The sequence below is a fragment of the Chlamydotis macqueenii genome, chromosome 2 (genome assembly GCF_036417535.1).
Source record: "Chlamydotis macqueenii isolate bChlMac1 chromosome 2, bChlMac1.mat, whole genome shotgun sequence".
In the NCBI taxonomy this organism is placed as follows: domain Eukaryota; kingdom Metazoa; phylum Chordata; class Aves; order Otidiformes; family Otididae; genus Chlamydotis; species Chlamydotis macqueenii.
The window spans coordinates 33,661,303-33,688,838 of NC_141557.1; the positions used below are offsets into that span (position 1 = coordinate 33,661,303).

General features: G+C 42.9%; 1 protein-coding gene across 3 annotated transcripts in view; it reads right to left on the minus strand.

Moving 5' to 3' along the window:
• RAPGEF5 (Rap guanine nucleotide exchange factor 5) overlaps positions 1-25,932 on the minus strand; it is a 161,585-nt gene extending 135,653 nt beyond the window's left edge. For 2 of the 3 annotated variants that reach the window (XM_086742515.1, XM_086742513.1), the window contains exon 1: positions 25,684-25,931. In XM_086742515.1, the coding sequence (XP_086598641.1) occupies positions 25,684-25,881 (198 nt within the window). In that variant the 5' untranslated portion in view covers positions 25,882-25,931. Of the gene's footprint in view, positions 1-25,683 lie in introns of all 3 variants that reach the window. The other variant, XM_086742514.1, reaches the window with a different exon arrangement.
• Positions 25,933-27,536: the final 1,604 nt, after the last annotated feature.

Consider the following 27,536-nt stretch of genomic DNA (forward strand, 5'->3'; position numbering starts at 1 on the left):
CCCCCTCCTCGCTCCATTCCCAGGCTAGCGCTATCGACATTATCATCAGTAAGCAAATTCCAGTGATGCTGGTGGGAAGCCCCTGGCATTGCACTGGCCTGGTCCCCAGCATTCAGAGGATGGCTGAGTTTCAGCCAAGGAAAACACCGCTACTGCAGACTGAACTCAGCAAAAAGGACAAATTTGGTGGACTTCTACAACAGGGTTAAAGCATTAGTGAATAAGGAAATAGTGACTGGTGTCGTCTACCTGGACTTGTGCAGAGCATTTCATACTGTCACACAAGAATCGGTGTCTCTAAAATGGAAAGACATGGATTCGACAGGTGGACCATACAGTAGATAAGGAATTGGCTGGATGGTCACGCTCAAAGAGTTGCAGTCAACAGCTTCATGTCCATGGGGGGACCAATGATAAGCAGTGTCCCTGAGGGGTCCGGGGCCAGTATTATTTAACATCTTAGCTGGGGACACGGACAGTGGGATTGAATGCACCCTCAGCAAGTTCACCAACGACACCAAGTTGTGTGGTGCAGTCAACACGCTGGAGGGAAGGGATGCCATCCAGAGGGACCTTGACAGGCTGGGGCCTGTGAGAGCCTTATGAAGTTCAACAGGGCCAAGTGCAAGGTCCTGCATATGGGTCGGGGCAATCCCAAGCACAAGTCAGCTTGAGGAGAAGCTTTGCCAAACCATGTGTGAGGGAGGAGTTGAGGATGTAGCAGCATGTATGGTCCTGGGATAGGAGACCATATGTGGAGCAGATCCAGAGCACTGGGTGTCCTCCAGGAGGGCTCTCTTCGTACATGAGTAAGTGTGCAAAGGTGGTTTCAGCTTCCCTGCTCGGGATGCAAGAAGAAGAAGGAGGGGACCTGGTGCCTTGGGCAGGGCAATCAGGAGCATGAAGTATGAACATGTCCCAGGGATGGCATCCAACACTGGGGACACAACTTGTGTGTGACAGGAGAGGATAGCTGGGACAGGTGGTCCAGGAGAAAGTCTTGGAATAGGACTGCCAGGATCCAAATCTGAACACACCACAGATAATTTAGTCTGAAATTGGGAAAAATTATGAAACAGTTTACTGCGGTATCTAAAACCATTGGAAACAGGGAGAGTAGAGCAATGGTGTTAAATGAAAGGGAGGATTAGAATAAAGGGACCAGCAAGTAATTTAAAACAACCAGGAAATACTTCTTTACAATCGATATCACCAGCTCATGGAATTATTAGCCAAAGAATCAAATACTCCAGCTATATTTTTAAAATCAGTAGCTATTTCAACAACTGGTACTACTATGCAAGGTCTATATCTGAGTTTAAATTAGTATTACTTCCACCAGAAAATTGTTTTTAAACAAGTTGAGAACCTTGCCATTTTTTAAAGCTAATCATGCAAAGATATTGATGATAATATTTTAATATCTGAGCACTGACTGATTTTTGGAAGCTTTAAAAAGGTATTCCCCCATGACACACTACACAACAAGCAAAACATCCTAATGGAGGCACATTTTGGTCTCCATTGGAAAGATCAAGCTGTATCTTGCTGTGAGATGCTGCCTTAGTTCTTTACTCAGTGGAGTATTAAATTGGCTCCACTATAGCAACTCCTTATGCATTTACGACAACGTGGTTAATGTTCTAAACAAGTGCTAAAGATACTATACAGCATGTTTTCTGTCATACCTCTGGGAAACACATTTGAATTTTCTCCTCATTTTTAGATCTGGGATTTTGCTTTGGCCTCATCTCAACTTCAGCGCATGACTTGCCTACAAGTTGCTTGTGCTTTGCCTCCTGCCCAAGCTGTTCCAACAACTGCTGATATTTCTGCCATTGCCAGCACTGCAGTCGTGGTAGTATCAGCAACGCTCCATACATCTGCTAGCAATTTAATCGCCATCATGCTCAGAAAGAAACAAAGCAAGAGCGCTTGGAGCTCCAGTTCAAGTGCTTTCCTCAACTGCGATTTAGTACAATGGTAGCAGTCAGCAACCTGTCCACACTGTAAGTCTCGCTGCAACACTACAGAAGAGGCTGTAGAAATTGCAGGAAAATAATAATTTCAATATGGGATGCAAATGTTTCACCTTTCTTCTAAGAGCTTCTGATATTCCTGTGCAGTTAGAAAGTAAAAAAAAAAAAAAGCTTTGGCAAAAATAGGGAAGTAAGACTTTTTTATTATTATTAATCAAGATTATTCCTTTTTCTAAATCTTTTACAGCAGGATTTATATTAAAACTGAAAGAAAAGAGAAAAAGCAGAATCAGGGCTCTTCCTCCTCTCAGCAAATTGCTTAAGCTTCCACTCCAGCTTTTTCAAATAACTAGGTTTTTAACTGGTTGTGTTACCGAAAATTGAGCATAATGCCACATTAAGAGTTTGCAATGAACAATCTAACTACCTGTTTTCAGTTTACAACACACTCATATATATATTTGTCTGTTTGATTAGTGCTTAACTTGCAAACATGCCCATAATCAACTCCACACCGCTGAGCAGTTCTAGGAACATTTTTGTGTACAAATATAAGAAAACCACTGTTCATAGTTTCAGGGCACCATCATGTCCCTAAAGAATTCAGAACAGCACTTGTGCATTACAAATTGGATTACTCAGTATACTTAAAATTAGGCAAATGCTTCAGTGTTGCACTCTATTGGGGCTTATTCCTTAAATATAAATAGCCTAGAAAAAAATAATCTGATTTTGAAATGCACATGGTGTAGCACAGACTACCTGATAATGAGATAGTTTCTGTTCCCTGACAGAGGGATTTCTGTAACTACTCAACACCTGAATCCTAAATTGGCTAGTGTGACCACAAAGGAAATTATATATTCAGACAGATTTACAATAAGTACTTAAGCATCCAAGCCTAAAATACACTTTTAAAAGTACTCATGCTGGAAACTTCTCACGTTCCAACCATGAGAGACAGCATATGGAAAAGGATCACAAATAAAGCTGAATCCAAATTCACTCTCAAAAACAATCATCTGTTTGTGCTTTTCTCTCTTAACTAATCATTCCATTCTAACAATACATTGGCTTAGGAAAAAATTTTAAAAATCCACCAGGGGTATTTACTTAATTTCTCTCAGGCTTCTCTCCCACTCCACGCACAAATTAAACAGTATTTTTTTTTTCCTAGATAGATTTCTTTGTCTTCTTACAAACTATGACAATGATAATGCCATAACAGCAATAGAAACTACTGCAACTGTTACAGCTGATGGGATCCTGTGAGGTTTTTTCTTCAAAAAGATTCCCTGGAGTTGCTAAAAGCACGCAGCTATAATAATTTGAGAGTTTCCACTCCAGCCCAGATCTGAAGCCGAACCCTGGAACAAAGCTGGGCCGTACCTGCCTGACACCCTCCTCAACCTGCAACACAAGAAGGCAGCAATTTCTGCAGAGTAAAGGCTCATTTATTCACAGTGCTCAGGCATGCCAGGCAAAGAGTGGGGGAAGGGAGAGAAAATTACTGAACAATTTGGCTTATCACTTTGCCACTTTCAAATTTTTGCATTTGACATCGCTTGTTACTGCCTAAATTATAGAGGTTCTAAGCAGAAATAAGATATGGGTGTTTAGTAGGTGAACTGCTACTGTTGTTTGAGGGTGGCTGGATATGGGGAGTGTTGTCATGAATCCCAATCCGTTTCCATGTGGCAGCAGATTTTTCCTCATGGTTGCTAAGGTACAGCAAGCAGAGTTGTTGGAAAGCTAGCTGACTTTCAGCAGATATCATTCATATGAAACTGTAGAATATGCCTGACTTTCTGCCAAACAATATTCATAACAAACAGCCTTCCCCCACCACTCCTCTCAAAACCTGCTGTCAGAATCCATGGATAACGAAGAACAGCCAATGGAACAGTTCTCTCCATTAATATTTATTTAAGATTAAATATAAAACTCTTTATAAAAGATCCTTTATAAAGGATCTTCTTTATTAAAGGAAAGTTCTTCCCCTCATCATCTTAAACTTCATGTACCGAGATGTAGCATACAAAGGTCAAAAATCTGTAAAAAGAGAAATCTGTATTCAGCAGAGCTTGCAATGTACAGTTCCCAGGTGAGCCTGCAAAGCTCTCTGGAGGCACCCAAATGGATCATTAGTGAAAGGAAACCCAAGAGTGTATTCTCCCTTGTTTTCTGTATAACAAGAAATTGCAAGAATCTGAGTAAGTTATTTCACAAAAGGGAAATCCACTGCTCATGGTTCATTATCGCCTCCCCCCAAAACAGAAAGGGAATTGCGAAGAAAATGGCTGCTCTTCTTATAACGGCAAGCCGTGCTCTTTATGTTTAAAGATTTATTTCTGAGACAACAGTCTGGAAAGCAATGCATTTAGAAGCATTTCTGTATTTTTCCAGTACCTCTCTCTTCCCCAGTCCCATCATGGGAGAAAAGCCCTGGATAAATCCAGCTTCAGAAAGGCACCAACACAGGCCTGAACCTCCTCTGCGCACACCCTGTGCCCCAAACAAAGCTGCAGCATCCTGACACCGAGGCCGAATCAGTTCGAGAGAAAGGGCAGAGTGGTGAACTGGCAGAGGGGTATGCCTGGGTTAGAGAAAATTTATGTTCCTTAAAAAAAAAAAAATGATGACCACTCTCCTGCTAATGACAGGTTTCCATGACTTCCCTCCACCTCTAGCTGCACCTTCACATCTCCGCCGCTCTTCTGCTTTCTGCTACCCCTCGTGTTTGTGATGCCACGTCCTGAACCAAGCTGAAGGACTGATAGCTTTGAACTGACTCGTTAAATAACAATTCGTTTCAACCCAGATTATGTCCCTCCACCAGGTCACTGGGGAGCCATACAAACACGATCGCTAGCAAGGCGGGCAGTGGGGGCACAGGCAAAAGCAGTGGGATGCGGAGGGAGGCAGGAAGGGACAGCTGTGCTCGGAGGAAGCACTTGTTTATGCTGAATTAAAACTATCCAAGGAATGATGGCATAAAACACGCCTACTGAACCCTCAGTGTCTCTGCTCCGTCAACATAAAAAGGAAGTTAGGCATGCCCACAAAAAATGAAAAGACAAAATTCAAAGGTGTCAGGAATGGGGAATTTCACCTTCCTCCTTCACATTCACATAAGGGCATCAGTTTAAATAAAACAGAAATCCCATCTCATTTAACTCTGTACATCAGTTGTAGCCTCCATGGGCTACAGCCATAGTCTACAGAGCTTCAACAAGTTTTCTCTTCTCTTTCTTATAAAAACATTATGGATATTTTCAACCCATATGCTAATACAATGTTAGCAGTTAAATATGTTTCATTAAATATGAAAAGAAACATAATTGTACTGCTTTTTATCATGCTTTATATAACATTAAAATATGTACACTTAATTGCCTGTTCATGTTCCTTCATTAACCTAACTTTATTGCAGCATTTGTGCTCTAGTTTGCCATTTCAGCCATACCTTTCCTAACGCTACCTTAAAAGCTTCGCAGTGCATTTCACTCTTTGCAGCTGTCAGCCACACTTCACAGGAAAGCAGCATCCTCCCTTCTTTTTTCAGCACAAAATAGGCACTGTACAGACTGTCACCGTAAAAATTTAGCAATATTGTTGCATTTATTTCTCTTTGAAACTCATCACCTAATACATACAGTAGATGGTCTTTGTAATCTACCATCGTGTTCCTGACCGTCAGCATCTGGTTTGGCTTTGATCTGGAGGGTAGCACACAAGAGAAGGTGGGTGGGTGTTTTCAGTGATTATTAAAATTTTATACAACAATTAATATTTCTAATGATCCAAGGTGTAATTTAATAATACATTATTTGGAGCTTTCAAAAGAATGCACACTGGATATTTCACACTGTAATTAAAAAGATGTTCCCAGTGACAGGTCACCATTTCTTTTCAGATAGATCTAAATGAAGACATCAACAAAGCAGTGAAAAGAGATCAGGTGTAGAAAAATGTGGATTGTCTGCATACTTAAAAGCTTTTCAAAGTCCCTCTGTTGGCATATTTCTCATGTTGCCAGCAAAATACCTTTTCATGACACATTTCCAAATAAAAAAAAAGAAAGCAGGATGGCATATCAACAGGCAGCCTGACTCACAAGCATGCTTTAGTAAAAAGAAATTTCACAGGGAAATTGTGCATCAAACACAAGAACAAATGCCCAGGCTGTGCATCTTCTTCCTGGAGTTTTCATACCTTGACCAGACAAGGCCCTGCATAACTGGCTTTGAAGTTAGCCCTGCTTGGACCAGGGGATGGATCAGACCACCTCCAGAAGGGTCCCTTTGAACCCAAATTATTCTATAATTCTCTCCTGCTCCACCACTCCCAGACACAACTTAATTCTGCTCTTCCAACCAGATGCATCAGGCATGGCAGAAAAAGTCTGTGGAGCTGCACAGCAACCAGAAACACTTTTCTAGATGCGTCCTGTGTTTAAAAAAGGTTCTTAAAAATCACTTATTTTCATGTTAGCCTTTCACCAAAACTTTTCTCCACCACATTACCCAAGGTACCAGGTCTCAGCTACTGGGAGGCCAATGTATCTCTGCTGTCAACATTACTGCAGATAATACTGGTGCCAAAACTCGGCCTTCAGCAGCCCATGTTTGTCAGAGATTAAATATAATAAAAATGTAAAGCAGATAATCAATTAAACAAGTGATTCATCTCATCTGTCACTACCAACCACCCATCATGTAGATGTAAGTTCAAATGTTCACTCTCTGGTGTCAGGACATTTGATTTTCCCCAGTATAGGCTCAGGGGCCTTCTTGTGAACTGTCCCCGTGACCCTGCTGCAAGGATGCTCACCTCTGCCACAAGAATTGTAACAAGCGACAGAAGGGGAAAAAATCTCCAGTATTACTGCAGCTTCTTCATTGAACGCAGATGCAGGAACAAAACTTCAAATATTAGCAAGTGTTCAGCAAACCACTGTGAATGATGTTGACAATAAATAGATAAAAATGTCAATACAAAGTATATGTATTATTGAATAAGAAAATCCATTAAAATCTTAATTTATTCAGAAGTAATTTGCAAGTAAAGAGCCAGTTTTATACATTTCAATAACTACAGTATATTTAATGTTTCAAGTACAAAAAGACAAAGTTAAAATTCAGTGCTTTGATTATGATTTCTGAAAATACCTCACAGTAAATTGCACCAGCTTAATTTACTATTTGAAAAATGCCTATATTTCTGGCAACTTTTTTTTTCCCATAAGCTGCCCACAGATAGTCCATGAATTGCTTTACAAATGTGCAAAGGTATGTTTTTAATGTCCCTGCTCTCAGAGAGCTCCACTTTCAAAGCCTGCACTCAGAGACCCTGCACAAAAGGTAGGTCAGCTGGTAACTTCCCAAACCTTATTCCTAGAAGTAGAGCACAGTTACTCCTTTCAGGTACAAGATGTTGAAATTCTTCCTTCTTTCATTCTGAGAAACTGATTTTCTGATTTTGCAGAGACCAACTGACCTACTGGATGAAACACCAAACTGTTCAGCGTATCTGGGTTTTATTCCTGAACCTGGCATGAACCTTCAGCAAGCCATCTCCCTACCCATGCAATGGGAACAACCACGACCACTCTGCTCTGCAAAGGACTTTGAGACCTACCAGTAATGACCAGCTATCAGCTAAGGGCTAGCAGCACCCAGGCTCTCTGCCACGTAGCCAGGCAGAGCCCCGCTCTAAGTTCAAATACCTATAGGGCATTAAAACACAATAAATCCCAAATAAAACCGCCAACTTTTGCTTCTCTTGCTTCTGAGGTTTTCAGAGAGCGGGAGAGGCCTCCAAGCTGGGTGAACAAGCTCTGGTTACAGAAGCTTGCCTTACAGCCTTAACAGTTTGAGAATCTGCAGCGCCATTGTTTGTACTGGCAGCGCTCCGTTATGGGATCTCTTGGGAACAATATTAATTTCACTGACAGTAGCTCTTGGCACAAGCCGGTGCCAGCCTACTATGGACTGGATAGTGGGAGTTCTTAACCACTTCCAGAAGAACAGCTGTAATTTACTTTTTTGAGGAAAAACTACTGAAGTTTAACTACTGTAGTTTCGTGAAGCGGTCAAGGCCCCACTTTACAGAGAGACTGAAAAGCACTCAATATGCAAGGAAAGAAAAAAATTGTTCCCTTGGGTCATACAAGCAATTCCTTGGCAAAGCAGGTCCAGGAACTCCTCACCTGCTCTCAGCAGAGCCTCAGTGCTACTTGGAGCTCTGGTACCAGCACCTTCCAGCAGTCTGCAGAATGGGATCACGCTAACCCTGATAACATCTTTTTTGTACTTGAAAACCTTTGGTCTGTCTGTTGAAGCAGGAACAAATGAAAACTCAAGTGCACTCCACCTCCAAGAGGATATTTGTTACCTCTGAGATGGAGAGAGACTTGGAAAAAAAAAAAAAGGCAGTTCAAAAGTTTCTGCCAGTGCACCAGAAACCACTGCATGCCTATCATTCACTCCCAATTACGTAGCACAGATAGTAACATGGCAAGTAGTCTGTAAGACCCATTAGATATGGAATGGGATTAGAACATGAACAGGAGTTTAGCATATATGAACAACCACTAAAAGCAGCTTAAGTAAATTCAGTTTTCACTAGACTGAGAGGTTACAGAATTAGAAAATATCATAGATGCAAGACGCAGATAAGGCTTGTAAATTTTTGGACATGGGAAAACAGCTTAAGTGTCAAGTACCTAACAGATACTAGTTTTACTTAGTACAATAAGATCATAACCAAATAATATAAATAACATACCTTATGCAAATTAAGCTATTAAGAAAGTAAAAGATGTGCTCAGCACTCCCTTAAGGTCACAGAAACAGTTCAGACATCTTTAGATAACAAGCAATAACAATTGCTTGCACAAATTTGATATACCTAAAGCACATGCATATGTCACATAATGTCTATGCTGCATTATTCTGAATTTACGCACTCTAAATTTACTCACTCTAAACTCAAATAAGTCCACAAGTCCTTCTTCCTACTGCTGTGGAAGTTTGATCCTCTGTGTGAGGGCTGGGGTTTTCTTTATCTCTTGAGATTTTCCAGCTGGTACCAGGGAGTTTTCTCATTTTGATGTACAGTTTTGAAGGGCAGGCCCTTGATCCAACAAGAGACGTTCAAAAATATCATGAATAGAACTGCTCCTTATGAGGGTTCTCCGCATTCATCATTTATTTTCAAGACAGCATGGACAAGATAAGGCAAGGACTGCACAGGTGATCCCTGCACCTCTCCTCAGGCTTAGAATACAGATGTTCAACCAAACTCAGTTGAAGCAAAAAGTCACAAAATTTGACAAGCTACTCTTATGACGATACCCCACTCAAAATTCATAGAAAGAGGAAGTATTAAACTGTGTTGCACTAAACCTTTTGTGGAGAAAGTATACATTAAAAAACTATTTTAGGCAGCCTAAATAAATAAATAAGCAAACAAACAAACAAATCAATCTTCCTTCAATTTTTCCCACATCAATCTCTTGTCCCATATGAGGTCATTATTTCTGGTAATTTCCCAACCCTCAGGAAAAAACCCTCCAGCAAAACAAGACCTGGTATTTAAAGCATAAAGTTCCCATCCCTTTGTTTCATTTCTTATATGCATTAGGAGGCCTTTAAACAATTTAAAAGGCACATTTTTTTTCCTTTACAAGGGTACTATTGCTTAAACAGAAAAACCCTCACAATTTGAGAGCCAACGTTTTAGAAGATTTTTCTATTTTTACATCTGATTAAATAATTTGAATTAATTAACCTTTAATTGCATTTGCAACCATTATCTAGTTTTGCATCCCAACAGAAGTCCCACCATATGATGTCTATATCTTAGTCAATCTTATTCCCATATTCAAAGGCATATGGGAAAAAAAAAAGTGCTAGAACCTAAATTAGCAGGAAAAATGTGTGTGCAGGAAAAAAAAAAAGTCCATAGTATTACAGCAGTGCAGGGATCTGAAGTGAACTTTATGTTATGAAGTTGAACATATATGCCTGTGTAAGATGTGTCTCTTAAAGACATTGAATTTCGTATGATTTCAACAGGATCTCTGTACATCAGGTGCTGAAAGGAAGATTACTCCTCCAGAGGAACTGTTTGGAGTTTACTTATCTCATCACAGAACCAGCCAGATGTCCAGTAGATATTGGTATAGTCCAGAAAATATGTATCAGAAGATCATGGTAAGAGTTTAAGTGTAGTTGGCACAGTCAGGTGAAACTCTGTTAAGCAGCCTTCCTACTCCACTGATCATAAGCTTCTGTTTTAAAAGAGAAGTCTTTTGGCTTCAAGGTTGTGGATGACCTTTATAAAGCTGTTTCAAAATCTACATGAGGCAGTAACGACAGCTTGCACCTGCAGAATCTGAAACAGAAGAGCACCTCATCCCTCAGCGAAGACAGCAGTGGCAGCACTATAGCTATTTTTAAGGAAATACTCATTAGAACACGTAAGAGAAGCAGGACACGATGTGAACATAAGCACGCTTATCAGTTGTGTGAACCCAGGCATCTAAAAGAAAAGTAGAATAGCCTCTGCATTACTCACAGCCAAAGTACAGCTGAGCGTATCCTGAACAAAGCAACCTCAAAGAGCCAGCAGAACGGTCTGCTGATGCTGTAGTACAATCAGAGGAAAGGACTCACACATCACTGCCTTTCTACAGGGTCACAGTTCCACCACCTGAGGACAGTCAGGCCTGGCCGCTCATGCTAGGAAAAAGTACATCTGAGGAGATTCTGACTACCAGACTAAGCAGCAGCAAACTGCTACGTGGAGCTGCATCCTCCTTGCCCTACCACACACACCACTGCCCAGGGCTCTTCCAGGTTCCTCCTTTACATATACCCGAAAAGCAGCAACGCAGAACCCAGCCACCTTCTTCTGCTTTGCCAGATTGAGTCTTCACCCCAAGATCTTTGAAGGGGTGCTTTGTCACATGGAAATAAAAGAACCAGAGGTGAAGACCAACTGCATTTGTTCAGGTCTAAGGGCAAAGAGAATTAACTTCCTTCCTCTTTAATATTCTGCCTTATAGCCAATGTTTGCAACATCGATCACTTCAATATGCTGTTATCCTCCTTCCACTTGCCCACTGTATCCTGGTTACCAGCCCACCCGGATTTAACATGATATTTATTACTGACTTTTAAGTCAGCAAATGTTTTCTGACCTACACAAAGCAGGAGGTAGGGGGGAGAGAGAGGGGAGGAGGGAGAGATGAGTAACTGCTGTCTTTGAAAAGTTGGTTCTTACAGTAAGTCGACAGAAGATGCTAATTTGTATGGAATTTAGACCAAAATTGGGGAAGCAAAATGATCTGTAAGATTAATACACTGCAGTATTCCCCACCGCGGTGGCTGATCTAGTGGCTGAGACTAGAAGAGCCATAATGTTTATAATGTTCTATAAACATTAGGAAAAGGCAAGATGTCAGCGACATCCTAACAGTCTGCTGTGATGCCGTCTGCCCTCATCAGTTTACTGAGGAAGCCTGGCCTAGCCTGCCAAAATAGGTAATACCCGTTCAGACTTTTCCAGCCCCTTCGCCACGACAATCCTAAAGCCTGTCCGACTCAGTAGCTCATTCTGCAGCAGGGGGACATGAACCATTAGTTAAACTCTGGCACTAATGTATATTGATGGCAAATTGACACTTACTGTAAGAAACCTTAATTTTTAGATACACTGTCTTCAAGAACCAGTTGATTCTCACCCTGATCAACTTGCTCACTGCTCCATCCTTTCACACATCAGCTTTTTAGAGATGACTTCAAACCAATCCTTATCTCAGTGGAACCTCCACCCTAAACCACACGGGCTTCATCAGTTTCACCTAAGCCAGCCTAAGCCTGTGGGATAACATATTTATTTGGTCACCTCTCAAGTGCCAAAAATAACTGTAGCAAAATTAAGCAGAGTTCAGCACCTTCTTAGTACATAAATACACACACACAGACTTCCTCAAAAAGCAAACCTTGCAAAAAGATTAACAAAAGCTTTTTCACCTCTAATTCATTTGCTGCTTTTTCTCTATCCAATGCCATAATGCTTGTTGTGAGCACTGGACACATTGGCAGAAGTGAAAATTAATAAGATCTTAAATAGAGGGAGGTAGATTCAGATTTGAGATAAGGGGAAAAAAAAATTTACAATGAGGGTGGCAGAACACTGGAACAGGTTGCCCAGGGAGGTGGTGGATGCCCCATCCCTGGAAACATTCAAGGCCAGGTCGGATGAGGCTCTGAGCAACCTGATCTGGTTGGAGATGTCCCTGCTCACTGCAGGGGGGGCTGGACTGGATGACCTTTAAAGGTCCCTTCCACCCAAACTATTCTAGGATTCTATGACTCAAAGTTAACAGGAGAGGGCCTCTAGGACACTGTTCCTGGCCAGTAAATCTTTGCCTTGGAATTCACCTCCCTGCTCCCTCCATCAGAATATGATCAAAAGATCAGATGGGTTCATGAACAACAAAGTAGTGGGAACGGGAACGCTCTGGGGTTTGGAAGATTACATGGGAGGTTTGTTTGCATGTTTTTAGCGTGCCTCATGGTTGTTGACGTTTTTAACTTCTCCACTTGTGCCAAGAGATAACAATGACTAACTTAGGAGGGAAAAGTCATGGTATAAAGAAGCAAACGTACACACAGTGAAACTGGAGTTGGCTCAGGCTGAAAAGAAGATGACTCACAGACCCTCAGTATTTAGCTTTGTTTCTAAAAGTCAGATAACACCAAGAACTGCTAAATCAAGGGATGAAGATTCAGCCTGTTTTCTTGTTAAACTTAAATGAAAAATTTAAAAATTGGGCTTCCAGTTTTGGAAGTCTCACAAAATTTACCATTAGCTCTTCACAACAGGGGACAGTTTTTAACTCAGGTTTATAAAAATAAATAATTATTATCTCTGGATAGCTTTTTTGGAATTATTTTTATTTACAGAATGGAAGAATGTAACACTTATCCACTCCCACCATTCTGCCATAAAATTTCCTGTAATGTGTTTTGCTATTAATAAGCAACTGAACTAGGTCCTTTTCTACAGTCTCAATAAAAGAATTCTCAAAAAGTGTAAATTTCCATTGTTTTTAATAAGACCACAACTTTGATGTAACTTTGTTGCTCTGTTAGCTACACTTTGTGTTTAAATGCAAAAGTCTAGTACAGGGACATTTTGTGTCTCTGTTTTTAATAAAGAGCTTTACAAGACTAGAGAACAGCTGTTTGTAATGTGACATTCTTCAAAAACCTTTGGCGATTTAGCTGGTAGACAGTTTTGTTCCTGGTAGCAGTTGTGCCATAAAGTTGCCTTAGCAGAAAAATGGGGAGAGAAAAGAAGGGAAAAAAAGAAAAATTTAAAAAATAAAAAAAATCACACTCTTCCCCTCCCTGCTCTTTCTTCTTTGATGTATTGGACAGGACAGGTTGCTAATTCTTAACCAGCAGATTCTCTACTCCATCACTGCAGTCTTCAAAGAAAATACTGATAGCAGCAGAGCCAAGAGATACTCCTGCAGAGCACTGCTCAGTGATTATTTGACAAAGTTGGTGGTTAATAGTCTGTGCAGAGCCTTCCAAACAGTTGTCCACCCATTGAACAGGAGCTTGAATATTCTTACATTTCTTACAAGGACAGGAAAGCCTTTGGCACAATGTGTTGTAATAAGGTCAAGACTGACATGATATCAGCTGATTTTCTTGTATGTTCAGAGGCTGTCTACACAGCAACACTCTACAGTTGTACCTCTAACACACAAAATTCCTCTAAACAAGCTAAAGTAGACTTTACTGGAGAGATAAAATCTTGTAAATGATCAAGCAATAGCAAAGTAACGCAGGACAAGAACAGGATTAAACGGGCTGTTTTCATTAAGACAAAGAAAAGATGAAGTTGCCCCAATGTTATATCCTAGGCTGAACTGTTTTATTAAACACATTTGTGACGTTAGTATCAAGGTAAATAAATTTTGCTTATATTAATTTGGTTAGTCAGAATCAGAAGTCTATAAACAACTTCAGATGGACCTGGTCAAGGTAGGTGAGGGGACAACTCCATGTTAAATTATGTTTATCCACATCAAATGCAAAGTAACACCCACTGGAAGGAAAAAGAAATGCTGACAACTTATGTGGTTTTAAATTAACTCTATCAGCTTAAAGAAAGCAACCTGAATAGCTGTGAAGACATTTCAGTGAAGAACTAATCTGTACCACCAGGAACTCTAAAAAGATAGTAAATTGCTAGGATGAAAAGCCTACATGATGGAGAGAGGGAGGAAATCGCATGATTTATATAAAAATCAGTGGCGCAGTCTCATCTAGAATATTACATTCAGCAAAAACCATCACAAGTTCAAAGGGACATTGCAGAACCAGATAGAGTTCAAAACAAGGTAACAAAAATTATTATGGCATGAAAAGAGTCATCTAGAGAAACTGGGATTGCTTGCTTTAAAAGACAAGTGTAAAAAAGAATACATAAAATCTAACTGTACAGAAGTCTGAAGTTCCCTGCCTCACAGAAACAACAGAAGGGTCACTGAAATTAAAGGTGGGATATTCAAAACTGACCAAAAATAAAAGCTTTCATGAACAACAGAACAAAACAAAATGTACTTTTCCTTCCCCTATAAAGTCATTAGCACCAAACCCCATACATAATGTAAATGTGAGTCCCAAGATAAGTCTGAAGCCAAAATAGTAGCCAGGCTGTATTTGTGTATGGGTAACACAAAAAGCTGTAACTACAATAGTTGACGGTAACAACCCCCAAGTATCGGAGTATAAAGTATTTCTGGCTATTTGAAACCAGAGGAAAAAAAAAAAAAACAACAATGTGTAAGGCAGATTACACAACATTTGCCCACACACTCTCTTGAAAGCACAAGAAACTTATGTTTGTGGCTAAAACATTTACCTGCTAGATCAACCTTAAAAATTACAGGCATAGGACTAGATGAATCATCATCTCGACCCACTACAACATGTTTTTTATCTACACTAGCTTCCTTTGAAACAATTGGTTTGGCTTGTTGTGGCTTTTTTTTTGTTTGTTTGGTTGGGGTCTTTTTAATAAAACCTCTACCAATATAATATAAATATTTATTGCCACATTAATTGTAAATGATCAATTTAAAAAAAAATGGGACTTTTTAAGTAGGGCTTTAGATAAATTCTCAGTTTATGCATACACTGTATGAACTGAGGACAGACATCACAATGGAAAAAACCAAGAGATGTCACTCCTGCTACTCAGCTTGGAGACTCACCAGTTTTAATGCATGTCCTGGCAACCTAAGAGACCTATTGATTTGCAGCCATTCATTCAAGTGCAGTGAAAGCCATAATTAGATAAATAGCTTTGGTAAAACTAATCTGAAACTCATTTGTTTTGGGATTGTCTGTTTAATGAGATAAAACATGAAATTAAATATCTGCTGAATGTTCCTCTTTGTATCCTTCAACACAATAAAAAAATATAAATAAATAGGCATTCATTTAACTACCATTATTATTTTTGCATTTTATGTATTTTGTTCCAGCAATTGCTGTCAGAGATGATTATAAAGACACTGTTTATGAATGACTATGCTCTAATGGGCTAACCAGTTTTATCAGTCTCTTTCATACATGTGGATACTGAGGAATAAAGAGAACAGGTCTTTTAATCCTGGGTAAACACTCTTCAAGCTGACAGAATATAGTGCTACCATGGCATGTATGCTGTAAGCTTTTATAGTATCCAAGTTCTATTTTTGGACATGATTATGCCATTCTTTGTGAACATCAGTTAAATTCTGGTTAAGTTTTCAAAAGTTTATAACAATTAATCTAGCAGGATTATTATATTTTGTTTCTTAACTAATTTTTTCAATTAAAAAAAATGCTGAGGAAGACTACTTTAAAGAATTCAGTGCTAGCATGGACAGATGTTACAGTTTATCCTTCTTAAATTGAAACACACTTAAGTCTGGGATATGCTGCATCCTTACCTTTCTTCTTTGGCAGCTAACTACTAGATTCTGCTTTTGTTCCTTTAGAACTTGCATCTCCTACATGTGTTTCGCCTTCCTTAACAAACATCACAAACCTCTGTTCGCCCTGCAACACAGATTCAGCAGCAGACCCGCAGCCCACACACCCAGATTTGCTTCAGGCACTGCAGAAATGACAAACGGCAACAAAACACTGGACTGTACACAAGCTGGGACCCAGACCAGACCAGATCTAAGGGATTCTTTTAGCTCATTCCTTCAGGCATCCACTAAACACAGCGTCGCGACTTTCAGAGCTGACCATGCACGTGCACTATTTTTCTCCCCTTCCTTCCTTATTTTCAAAATCAGTTTATGCATCACTGAAGTGCATTCACCTATGGGATGAAATGAAGCATCTGCTTAACCATGTGCAGTAGCAGTCTATGACAGCAAATGATTACCACATCCATCTGAAATTACAAAGTGTTTTAGGATCACTGAGACTAATGCTCTGGACTAGAACTTGACCAGAAAACCACAATTAAATGCTTATCGTCTTAAAAAAACCCACAAATAAACAGAACCCAAACAGCTGTTCTCCCTCCCCCTCCCTGCCCCAAACAACATCATAAATTCTTGATGCTCACAAATGGTCTGGACCCCAATTTTCTATTGGTTTTTGTGTTGTTGGGGTGCGGGGGGGTTGGGACAGCTTAATCCAAAATGCGCTACTTCCTCTGGTCTACTGCTCCTGAGTGCTGACCTGCAGACTGCATACCATCCATCACAAAGGGCATGGTTTGACATACATTGCCAGTGGTATCACGGTAAGCAGCCACAGCCCCTGGCTTGGTGTTGCTTGTCCCACAGTCCCAGTGATGATGCTGGCATGCGACCTGCGGAAATGCTCAGAAGGGCCAGCCGCTGCAGAAATGCTCAGAAGGGCCAGCCGCAGCAGAAGCTACCAGCGGATCACAATAAAACACATACATATAAAACCCAATCCATAATTAAGCAACAAGACTGCTGGAGAGCCTCTGGACTATTTCTTTCCTTACTGCTCTAAGTCATGTAGCCCGTGTCTGTCTCAGCCATATAAATACTCAGGTACAAGGTTCAAGAAGGAAGGAAAGAAAGGCAGCCCCTCCAAGTCAAGGGAAAAAAGAAAGTTGCATTCTTCACAATCAATATTTTTTAAATGGCAAATTAAAAATCATCCCTCATTTGAAGATTTAATGGGTTAATTCAGATCTAAAACTGAAGGAAAAAAAATGATTAGTGATGCTATGAATACAGCTCTACTGGTATTTATATAGACTGAAGGGTTTTTTCCCCTCAATCAGCAGAATATTTTATTTTTGCACTATAAAAAGTATATTGACTTTTAATCAGTTAGCCTGCTGTGTCCTCTCCAGGAAAATATCTTGTGAAAAAAAAGAATTAATCAGAATAAACTGTATACTATAGTATTTAAATATTAATAATTGACCCTAGCTTAATGCAACAGTCTTAAGCAGATCATTTTACAAGGTCAAACTAACCCAAGTCAAACCATACATTAACTGAGATAAAAGACACCGTGACAATTATGAATAGCTACTGCTTTTTACACCTGGAACTTGAAAATATTCAGATCCTGCTTCCATGGGCTTTAACTTTACAGCCCAAATTACTTCATTTTTATCCTTAAACTTTTGCCAAAAGTGCAGATATAATGAAAAAAGTTTAAATCAAAAGGTGTCATATGGGTAAAGTTTATACAGCAGATACTAAAAAGCAACCTGAAATATTCCGCTTAAATGAATCTGTGCATACGGACCCTACGGGATCTGCAAGGCAGCCTGATTTGGGGAAAAAGAGGTTTGGGAGTTTGCGCACCAAGAGCAGAGCAACATACAGATGGCCCAGCTAAGCCGGCCTGAGGGAATACAGAGCAGGGCACTCTTGCTCCTTCCAGTTAAAAGCTGGCCCGTTTCATTTTCAGTCCTACAGCACCATACAGAGCCCCAGCCAATGCTAAGGCTCTTTTTCTAAGCATTAATATGAACCCCCAATAGAAGATGGCTCCTGTCCCAAGGAGACGACTGCGTGACCTGACCTACAGCCTCTGAGTGCCCAGCGATCGGGCGCAGAAACACAGTGAGACCCATCGAGGGTCTCCAGCAGTTCAGCAGAGCCAGACCAGAACTCTGCGTACTGAATCTCATGGCTTCATGTGCTGGCTGTCACACCCAGCACCCGCCCGGGGCGAGGTCAGAAATCATGGGCGGACACCAGCACTTCAGCTGTAACTGAATGAGCAAGTTATATAGTATAAATATAAAGTTACATAGTATAAGGATAAAGTTACATAGTATAAAAACCAAGCACCTTCCTTTCCCGTATGTGAAATATCACTTTAATTATTATATATTAAGGATAAATCTGTTTTATTACAATGCCTTTCTGTGAGTTAGGTTGAAAAGATGGCATATTCTTCTTTCCTTTTTTTTTCTTTTCCCCTTTTAAAAAGCTATCAGCATCTATTTTCAGCATTTTCATCAGCATAAAAATGCACAGCTTGTTTTGCAATTTCCTTACGGTGCAAATGGAATTCAAATCACTGGGGCCATACGAGTAACAGCAGCTGAACGCCAGCCTTAACAGAGTTTGTCATAATTGTACAGTGCAGCACTTGTTCATTCATCCTGGCGGCTGGGAAATTTAGTGTGAATTAACCAATAATGCAGGTTTGCAACCAAGCAAATTAAAGTATACAATTCCACCAAGTGAATTTTGTTTATTACCCTTTAAACATGTAACTAAGGGGACAATCGGCTCACGAGGCTTTCATCAAGAGGTAACACTAGCAGAAATTTTGCCAATACTCAAATACATTCCTCTTAATTCCAATGGAGTTGATCTTATTTCCAACACAGATTTCCTTGACAAGTTTCCAAGACGCACACGGCAGCACCACACCTGAGGATCTGCAGGTTACGTCCCTCAGAAACAGGAGCCAAACCAAAAGTGAAAGTACCAAGATCCTTGTTGAAACCAAATTACAAAAATGTGCAGGGCTGACCAATGTTTTCTTTCACAGTCCCTAACTGATGGTGTCATTACTAACACAAGGAAAGCAGCACTTAAAGACTGAGTATGGGCAAAATTAACTCAAGGTATCTTCAGCCTGAGCTTGATTTTCAGTGTAGGCAAGGGGTTAAAGACTTTTATAGCAGCCAACTGTGGGTCAAAGAGGCACTTAACAGAACATGCTCTGGCCAAAACAGAGCAAGGAAACTCAGAACCACAGCTTACAGCAAGCTGCTGCATTTTTTTTCTCTGTCAAGTGGTCGATGTCTATTTTTATGCACCTTCCACAAGGAAAAGCCACATGATGGCAGCTCTTCCCCATGCGTTGGCAGTGGCACCTGCTAGCGCTGCACCTGGCCCTTGCCAGGGATGCTAGAAAGCAGCTAGGACGCCAGCCCAGGCACTGCCAGCCTCACACCCAGTGCCAGGGTAAGACCACAGGCAGTGGGCATCATCCCGGTAACCAGGCTAATCCCCCGCCTCAGGGAGAAAAAGAACTTCGCGCTCTGCGTGATTTATTACATTACTTCCTAGGGCAGGAGTGTGGGGTTGCCTTCCATTTCATTCAACTGTAGTTAATCAAACCCTGGCATAACTTCTCAGATGTCATAACACATGGGCTGATTAAGAAGTAGTCTCAATTTAGTAATTCACTGAACACTGACTATGAAACAAATTATTATGCAAATAAACACAAGAGACTGAAATTCCCCACCAGCTACCCTGGTCACTGGCGCTACTTTGCTCATTACTCAACATTTCATGTGTCACTAGTCACAGACCTGACAAGATAAAGGATACTGTGAAAGACAATTATCTTAATCAAATACGTTTAGCAGGAATACATAATAAGCCTGATTACAATAGGAAAAATTCAGGACTACTTACCGAGACTATTTTTAGTCACATAATAACTAACAAAGTGATGGGGGTGTTAAGTTACTGAGTAGAACCTCTACAGCAACTTTAAAGCAAAATGTCACCAATATCCATCAGCCTACTTCAGTAATACTTCTGACAGTAAAACTTTCGATTCACTGAGCCAATCCAGTATTTTTGTGCACTGACCTCAGCCAGGACAGCACCTACACACCACAACACCACAGCTTTTTAATGCAGGAGAAACTCCAAAGTTAAAGCCTCTGTAGTATATATAAACATAGGTACCAGAGCAATTGTTCTCCTGATTTCTTCCTTCTCTTCTCATTAACAACACTGGTCAAACGAGCATAAAGGTGCTGACAAAAGGTGTTGATAGTACAAAACTGCAAGCATTGTCAAAACAAATGTAAACAGAATGGCATAGAGGATGATTAGGTGTCTTCGAGATCTGAAATATTAAGAAAAGAGTGTAATTCAGCAGCACGAAATTCAAGGTCACTCAGGCACTTAGATGAGGAGCTGTCAACAAGGACATGGACTGCTATAAATGTCAGTCTTTGGTGCGAAGATTATCTGAGTACAAGGCAGATCTATATGCTTTGCTCAATCAAAATGTAACTATCAACCACCACCACAATGTAGCCATGGAAAGAAGGACTGGAAATTCTGAGTATTTCCGACAGGGAATTTCTAACGTCCTGGCAAAACCTCATCTACAACACTGGTGGTTTCCCCAGTCGCAGGATGAATTGATTAGAGGAAAATAACTTGAATGACATAAGCAGCTGAAAGCTTCTTACAAGAGATGAATAAAAGTTTAGCAAGATGTAGGCTGAGAGCTTTGGATACTTCATTTAACTAAAACAGATTGCATACGATTTGATTTTTTATCCCCTGCCAAAGAAGAGTTTTCTCCAACAGCATGACAACTGCCAGTGCCAAAATATAGGATAGATATCTCTAATACGCTCCAACTCTCCAGCTATTTTCAGCTTGGGAACCTTCTGTGCCTGATGAGGATCATGTATGTTCAATACATTTCTCCTCCATGAACTTCTCCAGTCTCACTCTGAACTCATGTAAACTTTTAGCATCCATACCCTAACTCTTGTGGTTTTTTTCTCAACCTGTGACCCTAACAGTCAGTTTACATCCTGATATACACATACATCAAAGCTGTCACTCAAAAGAGAGCTAAGGTGAAGATAGTTTAAGAACATTTGCCTGGCCAAAGACCTCTAGGAACCTCACAAAAGTCATTACAGGGTCTCAGAAGATAAAATAGTTATGGTATCTCTTCAACTTCCAGCAAGCCAAAAGGCATGTCCCATGGTAAAGGTTTGTACAGGCCAGCAAGACCTTTCATACTATCAGAATGATAGGGTTTGACTCTATGACGTCCAAAAGGTTTTCCAGCTCCACTATAGTGACCAGAAGAACATCCGTGCTCACATATAACAGCCATATTTTGCTTGTGCGTAAATGTGAACCTAGAAAGCAGAAGAGGTCATTAAAAATGCATGTGTGTCTGTGTGTGTGTGCAAGGTAATTCCTCCTCCAACTTCTGAGCGCTTCCCTGCTGTCTCAGGAGGCACCCAGGACCAGCACTAGCTCCATTAAGAGTCCAACAGAGCGTGGTGAAAAGGATTTTTGCCATGATGGAGTGACTGCTGCACTGACGTGCCTGCAGGACCTCAGTGTTGGCGTTCCTGGTGCTTCCAGGGGCAGGGACCTGTATTTCATCACTAATTACAAGAAAAAGGGGAGGAGAGGAAGACATCTTTGGCAAGCACCTGGAAGAACAGCAAAGACAGTTCATAACCAGAATACTCACGCTTACTACCTGTACGCTTCACACATACCTCAAGGAGGCAAACAGGGAAACAGAAGGGTCCCACTTTCCAAAGATTTTGAGAAAGCACATGGCAGAGGGGAACAGTTCCACGGGGCCAGATCCCTCTTCTGCCTCTGCATGAGCTCTGACACACACACAACCACCACAACAAAAGACTGGATTGTTTTCTGCTGTTTTACCAAACAGAAACAAAGGAGCACCAAGCAGAGGATGAGCAGTAAAACCCACACCTTGCAGCTCACTGTGCAACCACAGCCTAAGCCCCAGTGCCCTCTTGGACATCTGTGCTGCATCTGCCCTAAGACCAAATTTAAGACAAAATATCAGCAGCAGCAAGGCCAATGTCCAGTTCAAAGTCCAGGAGCTTTAAAAAAAAAAAAAAAGCATTGGGCTTCCCTAGCCAGGGAACTGGGTTTTTTTTTTTTCATCTAAATGACTGAAGCAGTAGAGTGTATTGGTATTTACCTGGCTCCACAGCACTCAAACATGCAAGCAGGACAATTACTGCAGCTTTTCTACAAGGTGTTTGTCCACCTCTTAAGTTCTTCCCGTGTATTATAATTGGATACATCCTGACACGGAAAGCCAAAAATGCCCACTTGTACTCCAGTTTTTACTGGAGTTCACTGAACTGAGTGGGAAATGCTTATTTTGTTACACCATATTTTCAATTATCCCCACCTCTGGTCACCATTTTCAGATAGTCTGGTGCAAAAGGCCAAGCACTGAGAGGCCCAAACAAGTTTACAAAAATTTATTCCACTGTATACTTGTTTGCAAAATTTATTTGAAATTTTTTTTGTATACTACTCTTTACTACACAACGCTTTCCTCCCCCTTGCACCACAGGCAGTATTTGAACAGCATGCAGTGAAGTACATCCTTACAACAATTACAGCGCCCTTAACAGCCCATTATATTTTATTATCCATAGTCCCCAAGCATGCACACATGGAGGTTATCCCTGCTTTATAGATGAGGAAGCAAACTGCACTGCAGGTGGTCCCTCAGCAAGTCAGCATCAGAGGCAGCCCCCCTGCTCAGGGATCATAATATTTTTCTAGGAAATTAAACAAGCCAGAATTTCAGCTGGTCAGCATTTACTTGAAAACAGCTCACCTAAGTGAGCAACATTCCTGATGAAACCAGCTGGACAAATAAGACTCTCAGCTTGGCATTTGAACAAACAAAAAAGCACAAAGAAAAAGTCACTGGAGAGGCAGATCAGACTAATTTTTTTTTCAAAGGGATAGAGGAAATGGAGATCTCATAAGCAAACAAAAACCTCCAAAAATTAACTTTGGATTAACTTGAGTATTCTGTTGAGGTTAAAAAAAAGGAATCTTTGTTTCAGATTTGTGTTACTCAACCTTCCTCCAACCTTAAGGCTTTTTTAAGAGCCATGTTTAAGAGGAAAAGTATTAAAAATTGCTGCATTTTATTATTCTAACATATCCCTTCCCTCTCCCAAATACTGTCATTTTCAGGGTTGAAGTTATTCTCCACATTAAATAGAAATATGTGAAAAGTGTCGTGACCCTAAAATTCCATTTCTGGGAGGAAAAGGCTCACGCACGGAGCGGACAGGAATCCACACAGGGCATTGCTAACAGAGCCAGACTGCTCCCTGGAGCATCGCACGTGTGGTAGAGACCCTCCACGCACCCCAAGTGTCCACTCTGTTTCCGAGGGGAACAAGGGACATTAATGTCACTACTGGATTCCTAGCACTACCCACACCTCAGAACGCCCCACTGGACTCCTGCGCTGCTGAATAATCCCAGCTGCAGGAGAATCCCTGCAAACCCAGAGGCAGCAGAACGCAGCAGTCTCATTCACACAGCACCCAGCCAGAAGGTCCTGCTGGAGCCAGAGAGCATCTCCACGCAGCATAGCCCATTGGTCCAAGATCTGCTGGGCTGACACCAGACTGCCTTGCAAACTCACCGTCCTTCCTCCAGCCTTCTCCCTAGCAGGAGAGACAGTTCAAGAAAAACTTCACAAGATGACCCACAAGGGTACTGGGAGGCGAAGCCAGAGACGACACCACCACTAAATCTGTCACGCTCCGTTTGCTGGCCCATAACATGGCACATCAGCAAAGACAGGCCAAGCCTCAGCTGGGACTGTAGGAAGCAAGATGGGACCAAGGCTTCAGGAAGCACAACTGAGGAGCTGCATGACCCAGAACCTACCCAGCCTTCTCACCAGGGTGTTAACTCATCCACTCCAAATATTTACAGAGTAACTGCTGTACCACTCACTTGTCAAATGCTTTCAGTAGCCATGAGGAATAGCCATGAGGATAAACCTGAGCTTGTTCTGCATGGTGTCTCCCTGAAGGGTCATGAATTTCTTGTGCTAAAAGAGTCTTTCAGAGCTGCCTGCAAACAAACACTGTTACCAGCAGCAGTTCTGCGCTGCCTCTTACCTCCTCACTGCACACTTACTCCACTTCTTCAGTAGTACGCTTCTAACAAATTAAACTCAATTCAGAAAAGGTCTCATCTTCATTGGAAAAAAAGATATCTGTCGTAAACATCCTGTGAGGGCAGAGCAAGTCTTGGTTATTTAAAATTAATGGAATCCCCTTAGTTCTGTGTTCATATGGACAATTTGTCAAGTGGATTATTACTATTTCACCTGAACAATAAAACTCATTAGGCATCTCCATACAGACTAGTCTTTATTCTGTGGGTTACACTCATTTGAGGAAAGAAATTAATCTAGAATGGGAATCTGAATCAAAATATTACTCAGAAATAGCTATTCTCCTGTAAATTCATATACTACCTTAATTCTATTTATCTTCCTTGCATGTATATCTTCTTATAACAAGGCATTCACCCAGGAAGTTTGGTTTTAAATTCACACCCTACTATATTTCACAACTTCCCCATGCAGAGAAAGCATTTTATCTCCATGGCTAAAGTACTACGAAGTTGACGAGGGTACAAATACACACCATGCTGACTTCTCCCCACTAACTCCCTGCAGAGGCATTTATCAGTGCACCAAAACCACACAGCAGCTCCCTTCATTCCCCATGTAGATGAACCCAACGCCATGCAGGTAAACCTTCGTTTCAGCTACCCAGGTGGTGGGTTTCAGTCCAGTTTTGGTCTGCGAGTAAGCTTTGCCGTGACCTGATGGCAATCCCACTCCCGTGATACGGCTGCAGTCACAACAGGAACATCTCACAGGCAAGAGCGCCTGCTCACCACTGCAATTTCCAGCTGTGGTGGTGGCACACCGTGCTTCACCAAGGTGCTGCTTCCCACCAAGCCAGCCCCATAAAGCCACGCCACCAGCCTTTCTGAAAATGAGTGAAATTTGGCTAGGGATTTCTGCAAAGCCCACCTGACCCCACGGCCTCAGTCTCTGGGGGCAGAGCATGCCCAGAAAGGCCTTCCAGCTTCAAAAATCTTGAAGTTCATGGCATTGACACGCGTTTGCACAAGTGTCCAAGCACACCTGCACAGCATCTCCCGTCAGACGAGGGCATGCATTGGCCCACGCAAGTTCTGCCACATGGGAGGGAAAAGGGGGGGCTGAGAAGACCCACAGGATGAACAAGGAGACCCAGTGAGGGGCAAGCACTCACCCAGACTGATATTTAATTTTTTTACCAGCGCTGGCAGAGGCGGGCCAAGCCCGGGCCGGCCTGCGGGCACCCTGGCCCGGTCGCCCTCCCTCCCTCCCACCCCGCGGAGGGGCCAGTGCCGGGTTCCCGCCGCCCGCCCGCCCCCCACCGCGGCCCGGCCGGGGTCGCTGCGGGCGCCGCCCCGGCTCTCGCTGCCCCGGGCACCGCCGCCCCTACGGACAGGGACGGAGGTTGCGGGATTGGGGGGCTGCCCCGGGCCGCCCGCTGTCTGACTCACCCGGCCGGCGGCGGCAGCGCTCTTTCTCCGCAGCGTCAGCCCGCTCCGCAGCAGCGCCGGCAGCTCCCGCAGCTTCTGCCGCAGCTGCACCGGCGGCGGCGGCGGCGGCTCGTGGGCTGCTCCGCCGCCGGGGCTCCAGCTGCGGGCCAGCTCCGCGCCCTCACACGGCGACGGCATCTTGACGGAGCCCACGGCCATGCCGCATCCCTGCCGGCCTGCGGCGCGCAGACCCGCTCTGCCCGCCCGCCTGCCTTTCCCCTCGCCTCGCCCCGGCCCCGCTCCCCCACCCACAGGCGGGAGGCAGCCAGGCGGGCGCTCGCTCGTACGCACGCAGGCACCGCGCCCCGCTCGCACACCGGCCCCCGCACGCCGCGGCCCCGCCGGGCGGGCAGGAAGAGCCCCGCCGCCCCGGGCGGCGCAGGAAGCCCTGCCGGGCCCCCACCTCTGCCGCGGCCCCGGCCCCGGCAGTGATAAAACCAGGTAACGAGGAGGGTGGAGGAGGCGCGGGCGGGAAGAGGCAGAAAGTCCGGTTAACTCCTTTGCGTTCGGGGACCGCCGCCCGCGCCGCCGTCCCCGCCTCTCCCGGTGGCTGGCGCCCAGCGCAGACCCCCCTACCCACGGGAGGGGGACACGGGGGGAGAGAGGCGGCGGGCCCGAGCCGAGGTGAGAGGAGTTCGGGCTCCCGCAGGGGCTGGGCGGTCTCTGCTCGCTCCCGGGGGTTGTCAAGGTCGGGCTGGAGAAAGCCAGGAGGAGCTGGATGCCTCCTGGGGTCCCCACCTGCCCGAGTCACCCCCCGATTCCCAGGGCTTATTTGTGGCTGCAAGCGGTGAAGCGCTTCCCTCCTCCCTTCCCAGTGGATTCTTGACTCAGTGAGGTGTTTTGTCCTCCGTGTCGGTGTTGGTACTGGAGAAACCGAGCAGTTCATCCCAGGTGAATGACTTGCTTCCAGTCATTCAGGTAATCCCGGGAAGGGAACCCTCCATGGCAGAAACCAGTTCCTTTACTCTTTGTTTAAGGAGGAAAGATACATTAAAGGCACTTGTCTAGAATTCAGTACCTCGAATTACGGGGCCTTTATTTAGTCTCTGGAGTCTGCCTCAGCGGTACAGGTGCTGCTTCCTTTCTGCCAGACCCTGTTCTCTTCTGTTGAGATCAGAGAACTGGGTGTACGGTGAGGCTCTCCTTACATAAATCTCCTGCCTCAGAGGTACAGAGGAGGCTGGCCTGCTCTTCCAGGTTGAATTCACCAATGCCTAAGTGTTGACATTATGGTTGAGCCAATCTCACAGACACGTTACAGAAAGCTATCGCCCTGTGCCAACGAAGAAGTCCCACAGGTTTCGGGAACTGACTCTAGTACTCATCCAGCCACACAAGGACCTCACTTAACTATGAAATTAACCTTGTAAAACAAAAAGATAAATAGTTTTTTCCTCCATAAACCAGCTCTGCTGGGATCACAGAGGTACCCATGGAGGAAAGAAGATGGCAGGTGTGCCCAACCTGCATTGAGGTGCCAGGACACAGAATGACCCCTTCCAGCATCACTGTGACATTGGATTATCTGTCACCTAAATGCAGCAGCAGCAGCCTGGCCTTTCGGCTGTGCTAACCTGACAGCAGGCTGCTGCAAAAACGTGATCCTGCCTACAACCCATGGATGCGTACTCCCTTCACATCCTTTACACAGGGTCTGGTAACCATCTGACTTTAGTCAGCTGATCAATCTGGTGGAAAAATAACACCTCAGAAAATAATGAATTTTCCATTGGCCAAACAGCTGAATTGATCCACCTTGTGACCATACAGCCACAGGATTGAGGAAAGCAGAAACCTGGAAGTGAGGGAATGCA